This window comes from Merops nubicus, unplaced genomic scaffold (assembly GCF_000691845.1).
Source record: "Merops nubicus isolate BGI_N331 unplaced genomic scaffold, ASM69184v1 scaffold12872, whole genome shotgun sequence".
Classification (NCBI taxonomy): Eukaryota; Metazoa; Chordata; class Aves; order Coraciiformes; family Meropidae; genus Merops; species Merops nubicus.
This window is the reverse complement of record NW_008595694.1, coordinates 2,478-11,238: the sequence shown is the minus strand read 5'-3', so window position 1 is coordinate 11,238 and position 8,761 is coordinate 2,478. Positions and strand designations below refer to the sequence as shown.

The window sequence follows — 8,761 nt, the reverse complement described above, 5'->3', positions numbered from 1 at the left end:
ATGCATTAAATTCAGACCCCTCTCGATAAAACAGAAGAGCAGTAATGAGAAAAAATTAACTCCAGCTCAGCCATACAAAATCTTGAGTATATACTACATGCAGAAGTATGTACGCACCCAAAATGGGACAGACATGCATAACCCAAAAGAGAGGACCCATACCTCAATCTCATAACTGAGAGCGTCACACAAACAACGTACTGTGCAAATACAGAGTGCTCTACTGAACTAAATTGGACAAGCTATGCAAAAATACAGTCCAGAATAGTGATCAGGAAACTAAGCATCCTTCAGCCCACGGCATCACTTAAGGGTACAGGTTATACACTGAGTGAGATCACAGATTATATCAGTATCACATTTTCCCTTCACTGGAAAACAGCTTACCTGAAAACAACAGGAGAAGGTCCACAGAATTTATGAAGCGTTTTCTTTATGTTGTCACTCAGAGTAGATTCATCTAAGTACCAGGTGCTTTGATCTGATGCAGAGGGCCCAGCGGTGGGATCTTCACAAAAGAATAACACATGTACAGTCTGCAGGCTTTGAAGGTATTTTCTACTGTGTGCCCAACCACAGAGATTACAGGGAGTACACAAGCAGTGTTGCCCCGTTTATTTTATCCTTTGCAGATATCACTAGTAAGAGTTATCTTTACATGCTATCATAACATTATCTTAACCACTGACAACATGAAATTGGGAGACATGGCTGGCATGCTGAAGGGTAGCACTACAAGCAGCGAAACCAGGAGAAATTCAAGGAGTGTGCCAACAGAAATCTCCTGAAGTTCACTGAGGAAAAATGTACAGTTCTGTACCTGAGACAGAAAAGCCCATGCACCAGTACAGACTGAAAACCAAACAGCCGAGTAGCTGATAGGCTTTGGCGATTATAGTGGATGCCAAGCTGCACACAAACCAACAGCAAACTTTCACTGAAACCACAAAACAAAAAAACAACATCCTGCAAACTGACCTATATGAAGAAAAGCACAGGTAGCAGATTTAAGCAGTTTATTCAATCCACCTCTACCTGACAGTGGTAAAGTTACATCTGGACTACTGTGTTCAGTTTTTGACAGTCCAGACAAGAAATGATACTGAGAAAGGAGTTATCAAGATAACTGAGGTCACTGAGCACATGACCTGTGAGGTGAGACTAAGGAAGATGGGCTAGTTTTATCTAAAAAGGAGAGGGTGATGGGCAATCATTAACAGTCTACAATTAGTTGGAATCACAAATACAATGCAGGCAAACTCTTCTTGGTAGTAAGAGATGATAACGAAGGGTATTCATACTGGGCATTAGGAATAAATTCTTGACTGAAAGGGTGATGCAGCACTAAAACAGGAATACTCCCTAATGGTAACCAAGACTTGGTTAAGCTGGCCCAAGCCAGGAGAGGGTGATGGGCAATCATTAACAGTCTACAATTAGTTGGAATCACAAATACAATGCAGGCAAACTCTTCTTGGTAGTAAGAGATGATAACGAAGGGTATTCATACTGGGCATTAGCAATAAATTCTTGACCGAAAGGGTGATGCAGCACTAAAATAGGAATACTCCCTAATGTCTCTGGTAACCAAGACTTGGTTAAGCTAGCCCAAGCCACAACTAACCCAGTCTAGTGTTGCAAATGATCCTCTTTCAAGTAGGAGGTTGAAGAGCTCCTCTCCAATCAACATTTCCAGGAGTATATAATTAATACCAAGTTCAAAAGAAAACTCCTTTGTTAGAAAGATATATTACCTGAGGCTCCCTTCCTATGCATACACTCTGAGGCATCCACTAGACCAGCAATAATTGCCTGTTGCTGTGACACATACACATGCAGCTGCCTGTACTTACCCCTTTTCCTTGAGCTCCACCTGAAATCCCAGCTACATGGTAACAGCCCGTTTCAGAAACTCAAAGCAATGGGAACATATCTACTTCCTATCTGTGACACAGATTACTGAAATAACATATATCAAGGTTACCTGGGGCTCCACACACTGTGTTGATGGCAGTAGACTGAGAAGATAACAGCTCATCCAGCAAGCGCTGTGCTGTTGGAAGAATCTGAAAACATGAAGCAAACTTTCAATATGCACACCATTTGTTATGCTGGTATACCCAGCCAAAGATCTGCCTGGATTTTCATCACTGAAGCACTCTCATAATTTCAGAAGTAACAAATACACACAATCCCGTTTTCAGAAGGGATGATAGAGGGTGCTAAAGATTATACAATAGCTGTTAACGCTTTCCCTTCTCCTTTCCCAAGCAAACCTATATGCAAGGCTTATTTCCTAAATTCCTACCCTAAGAAGTAAACAAAAGCATCATAGATTGTCAGTTCCTTTGTCGTTTCTTGAGGAGTAGGAGTGCACAATGAATGACACTGAAGCTAATTTTAAGAGGTATGGAAGTGACTATAGTCAGGGTCACAATTTTCCTGCACTTTGAATGTTCTTTATTTCTTGTTCCTAAATAATTTCTCTAAAACCCAAGCTAGTGGGAAAAGAGAAGAAAGTTCTACATAACATTTTGGCAGACTTTAGCTTACTTATTATCCTGTTGCAAAGGGTTCATCTATATATTAACTCAGACTCAATAGTAAACTAATGCAATTTCAGCACTAAACTAATCATAGCTTCTAGACAGTCCAGGGCATAAGGAGAGAAGGCTCACACCTGACTGCAAAATCCTAAGTACATATACCCTTAACAAACTTGTTTTGAAAGAAAAATCCACAGTAGTAAGTGTTCTTTCCCAAACTAAGTCTGGGCTGAAACCATAGATCCATTTAGCCTTTACTTACAAAAGATACAGTTAGGACTTAAATGACCTGCAACAGAACACCTGATATCCCCCCCACCTTTTTCCACACAACAGCTGAGGTTAAAGATCACACTTCGTGTAAAGCAAGGCACATTCAGTACATCTGTATTTGCAAATAAAATGGGTCCATCGCAAAAAGATGGAAGAAAAACAATGTTTCAAAAGGATATCTTGTATTTCAGCCACTCAAACTAAAAAACTCAGCATTAAGCTACTCTTGTACCATTTTCCACTACTAAATATTCTAAGTCACCGCAGAGTGGAAAAGTGACAGGTCTAACCAGTGTCACACATTCAGGCTGAAGTACCAGGGACCTGCAGTGACAATCCTTCAGACATTTTTGCCATGATATTCATATTTAATTGGAATAGGGAATTCCAATTCCCTCCATTTCATGAAGGAAAACAGCTCTTGGGAGAAGAACCGGGTAATATAATCCAGCTGCTCAGAATCACTGACATTTTCATAGATACAGAAAACACTTTCTTTAGAGATTTTGAAAAACATCTCCTTTATCTGGCTGCATTCCTAAAGACCACCACCCCCTTACACTTGAAATAATGCAGCATTATATTACTGTACCATGATGTCATTCACAAGCTGGAAATAGGGATAAAATGGAATCATATGTACAGCCTACTCTTAATGCTACATCGTGTAGTCAAAATATGTGGCCCCAAGGTATCAGAGTATTTATCTCCACCCAGAAATCTTGACGACTGGGAATGAGACTGTCGGAAGAGTTTACAGGAAGAAATTACAGAACACGGGTTAAGATGCATCTGCCAATAAAACCCCTAACTTTTCTCTTGGGCAGCATCCATCAGATTATCTGGCAAGACAGTAATAATGAAGTTAAGTAATCCAGATGTTCCTGGGTGCACAGCTGGTGGTACACATGACCAAAGGAGAAATAAACCCTGCAAAAAGGAGCAGACACTGAATATCTGAAAGGAAACAACTCACATGCCATTCAGGAAACAACTACCACCACTGCTAGCTTTTCAAAAGCTCCCTTATTAAGCACTGGACTATGTGATAAAGCTCAGAGTCCTTAAGGAGAGAAGAAAAGCTTTGTCCCTTATGTGATGCAGTAAGAAGCATTCAATGTTGGCGCTGAACTCTCAGCAACAAAAAAGCAGTATTTTTATATCACTTTCATACTCTATAATTCCTTTATTTGCTCTCATAAGAAGATTGGTATTTCTGTAGGAAACTTAGAGGACATTTTAGCAGTAGAATAACTTAGTGTCCCAAGCACAGGGTGAGAACATGATTTTTAGGCACATGTTGATACTAATCTAAGTCCTATTCATGACATTCTGCATGCACTACTGAAATGTGACAGATACCCGTGCGGGTCAGTTTTTCTCAACCTTTTCCAGCTGAACCAGAATAAAAAAGCTGCAAAACCCTTTTCTTTTTAAAGCAAGCATTTCACATTTAGAACATTTCACAGTCTCCTGTATTTTGTGCAAGCATTTTAGGCAGTGACAGAAATGACCTGACCATGAACAACATCGATATTTAAGAATCAAGAGAGCAGATTCTGCCTGTTACCAACAGAACTTCATGTCTATTACTTTCCATAACGCAAATGATTCTTATGAATCACCAAGAAGCTACACTGGGGAAAGTCAAAAGGTCACCTGTTGGGTGCATTACAAAGTTCCCACCTAAGTGTAGTCTTCTCCACTTAATTACCAAACACACAAAAAAGAAATAACCTGATTTGTGCTGGCGTAAGTTTTTCACCATCTTGTATTTATTTTATTGTGTTTGATCTTCCACAAGCCAAGTGTGTATCATGCTAATATGAATAGCTACCACCTTCTTTCAAGAGACTTCTAATCTTTCACTTGGCAGTAGATAACTGTCAAATAATAGAATGGCAACCCTGAAAAGGGCAAGCCTGAAAGTCTTCCCAGCAACTCACAGCTGAATAGCATAACTGGTTATCTTGCCACAAAAGACATCATATAAATTGACCCAGAATAAAGACAACCAAATTTAACAAAAAGCATGAAAAATACTTTTCATGCTATACAAGGCCACAAAAAATACGAGTAAACAAATAAAAACATAAACTTAACTGATTGGTTGAAACCCTAAACCGTGACACCTACATGTCAAAATGATATCAATTGTCCCCACTTACCTGTTGTGGAAGTTCACTGATTAGGTACTGAGCAAATTTTTGCAATTGGTCTCTTTGTAGCCGAGACAAGGACTCAGAAACAGGTGCCCGTAAGCATACTGCAGATGCCTGAAGACAGAAAAGGAGATATAAACTGCCATTAATAGGTCAGACTTAATGAAGTTGCATCCACTGAACAGATGAAGTGTCATGAACAGAAGCTATGCTGATTCATACCACGCTTGGTCTTCATGGACAATTTTTTTCCCATAATTATGTGGTGTGTTGCAGATAAGATGCAAATAAGCTGTCTGGGCTTTATAAAAACTGTCTTTAAGAGTTTCTTTTCAAGGAAACTGCTTTAACAGCTGTGCTTAAGATCTGTTATTGTTAGCAATTGCACAAATACTGGCAGGGATTTCACAAACAAACCTCTAAAATAGGACATTATTATTTAGGCTTCTGGCAAACCAAGCAGCTCTGTGGGGGGGTCTTTCACAGAACCACAACCAACTCATTTATCTCATAAAAGGGTTTTTCTTCAACCTTAATATCAGTCTCTTTCTGTATCTTAGGACCATTTAGATTATTAAAAAAACCACATCCATGGTTTTGTAACCTTTTTCACTCTACAGAATAAAAAATGCCCAGATGGCACTTAAAAAAAATTTAACCTGGAAACAGTCAAGAGCAGTTTGATAATAAAGATGCTTTCTGATACTGATTTGTCTACATGGAGCAATATACCTTGGCTTGGAACTTGCTATTGTCAGCAGGCAGTATATGCAAACATGAAAATACTTTCACTATCATGTTTCAGATAGAAGAAAGGATTGGAGGGAAGAGAATGATTTTTAACTTACACAGGGTCCAAACTTCTTGAGTGTAAAAACTATAAATGAAAATTTGCTTCCTATCCTCACTCTTCAGACCCACCTTTTAAAACTGGAGCTAATAATGCAAAGCAGAACCAATTTTTTTGCCAACTCTCCAGCCCTAACTAAAGAAAGTATACCAACATTCTAATGTTTTCACAAGAGTATCAGTTTAAGCCTATTACAGTTGTCCACTGTGAAATACTAACGAGCTTCAACAGGTTATTAGCACTTATTTAAGAATGTGGAGCTGATTATAAGCATGTTAGCTATCAAATGTTCTGTGACAGCAGAAGATCTTCCGTTCCTTTCAACCATCGAAGCTTAATCCTTCCTTAAGATGTATTTCTCAGCTTCACAAAGACTAAGGAAATTAATCTATATCCAAGACTTGTGCTTGGGGATATGGCTCAGAGGTGTATTTGGTAGTGTACAGTTAACGGTTGCACTCAACGATCTTAGAGGTCTTTTCCAACCAAAGTGATTCTATGATTCTACAAGACTGAAGCCTCAACTTGTGTATCTCATATTGATTCTACACATCTTACCTGGAGTTTGTTGGGATAAGAAACACCTACTTTTCATGCTATACAAGGCCACAAAAAATATGAGTAAACAAATAAAAACATAAACTTAACTGATTGCTTGAAACCCTAAACCGTGACACCTACATGTCAAAATGATACTTACCTGCCTCAGTATATTTTAAAACCAACTGGTGAACATAAAGGCCAACAGTGATCAAGATTACTTTCTTTCTACACTCTGAACAAACAACCTAAAGAAGGAGCTTTCAAATCCCATATTTACAAAGACTTTTAATAAAAGACTAACTATTGACAACCTTTCACTCCTTGCAGAACTAAAGAAAGTAATGAGCAATTCTAGCATTAAAACAAGAAACAGGAAGGGCCCTAAAAAGACTCTGTATCTACCCTTAGCAATTTGCAGATTATCAAAGGACATTCTGCAGCTTAGAGCCTCAGACAATTCACTCTGCAGACTGCAGCTGTGAGTGCACATTTGCACAACCTGCAACCAAAAGGAGCGCCAAGAACCATTTCCCTCAAGAGAGCGCGTGTGGCATGAAACTGTATGGACTTAGCAATTTGCAGATTATCAAAGGACGTTCTGCAGCTTAGAGCCTCTGCAGACGGCAGCTGTGAGCGCACGTTTGCACAACCTGCCACCAAAAGGAGCACCAAGAACCAGAAACAGGAAGGGCCCTAAAAAGACTCTGTATCTACCCTTAGCAATTTGCAGATTATCAAAGGACATTCTGCAGCTTAGAGCCTCAGACAATTCACTCTGCAGACTGCAGCTGTGAGTGCACATTTGCACAACCTGCAACCAAAAGGAGCGCCAAGAACCATTTCCCTCAAGAGAGCGCGTGTGGCATGAAACTGTATGGAGGAGAGGGCCAGAGAGGCCCCCGGGAGAGCAGCACTGCTCTGCAAGGCCTACGTTGTGTATCCGGAAGAGGCAGAGCGCCACGACGTGCGCGCACCACTTGGCCCCAGCTCCGCAGGTACAGCTGCACGAGGTGATCCGGCACCGGTCGAACATCACCGCCACGTTGTACGCACCCTTGGGAGGCACCATCTGCGGGGGTACCACAGTGGCGCTCAGGTGGAAACCTGTTAAAATTCAGAAGTCTGAAGTTACTCTTCTGGTGCTCAGGAGATGGACTCGGCAAGCATGGGAATTTAGGCATGTGCTATTTAAAGAGCGAAACAACACGTCTAGTGACAACACCTTTAGATGGATGGGCATGGATCTAGAGTCCCCAGCGCATGGTTCCTTCCCATCAGCTGTGGCAGAACGTTAGCAGAGGGGCATAACATGTTGTAAGAGGTTAAAAAACACCAGCTTTTAATACATAACTTTATTTATATATTGAATCCTACTAACATTTAACAAAGACAAGCAGAACTGGATAAAGCCATCACTGAAAAGTGTGGGGTTTAGATCACAGGGTCAAAACTAGACTATACATATTTTGGATATGATTTCTATGTTCATTAACTCTGGCAACAGTGCAGAACAGGCTAGGTGAATTCCTCAGAATTATTTCCAACTCAGTCAACTTTCACACTTTTACAGTGAACTACAGGCAGCAGCACTTCTACCTGAACACTTGCTTTCACTTTGTGGCTTCAGAAGCTACTATTTCTCACAAATTATGCATTTCCTTGCATCTTTGCAAATATCTCATTTTTATAAACTGTGTACTCATGAAACAAACAAACCCTCTTGCTTAGACTAAAATCAGGGGAAAAGCAAAATTTCAGCAATAACACTTGAATGAATCTAGCCCCATTAATAATAAATAAGAAATTATTAATCTCATCTCAGGCAGGATGACAAAGGACCTTTATGAGGCTTGGCTCCACGTAAATTTATGTACAACGCCTATCACTTGCACTCATAATACAGCTTCCTCTACAGATAATGGTTATCTAGATGCATACATATTATGAGCAGAAAAAGGCCACCAGGAGCATGAATCTTCTACTTGTCTTGAAGGTCCCCATAACCCTCTACAGCAATGAGGATCAGCCTCAGAACCTTTCTGCTAGTCTCAAATTCAGTTTGAATGAAGTATAGAAAGCACCCAGGGTATCAAAGCCATAACCAAAATCCTGCCCAACAATCTAACCAAAATTCAGTCCAACAATCTACCTTAAGTGAAAAAGTATGGCTCGGGACAAATGCTTGAAATAGTTTCCTCATCACCAGCACAGGGAAACACATTATAAATCCACATTACTAAGTTTTTACTATGATATTGTGAGATTATAATAATGATTGTATTCAGGAGTGCACATGACCTGCTAATTCACGTTTAAAACAGTGTGCCCTATTTCTTCTTCAAAATACAATCCCTGTGCCAATACAAGCTTGCTCTTACCTTGCTTAA

General features: G+C 39.9%; 1 protein-coding gene across 1 annotated transcript in view; it reads right to left on the bottom strand.

Moving 5' to 3' along the window:
• ZSWIM8 (zinc finger, SWIM-type containing 8) overlaps positions 1–7,478 on the bottom strand; it is a gene marked incomplete at its 5' end in the record, with an annotated part of 32,729 nt that extends 25,251 nt beyond the window's left edge. The window contains 4 exons of the mRNA XM_008936149.1: positions 388–508; positions 1,985–2,066; positions 4,988–5,095; positions 7,306–7,478. Of these exons, the coding sequence (XP_008934397.1) occupies positions 388–508; positions 1,985–2,066; positions 4,988–5,095; positions 7,306–7,478 (484 nt within the window). The remainder of the gene's footprint in view (positions 1–387; positions 509–1,984; positions 2,067–4,987; positions 5,096–7,305) is intronic.
• Positions 7,479–8,761: the final 1,283 nt, after the last annotated feature.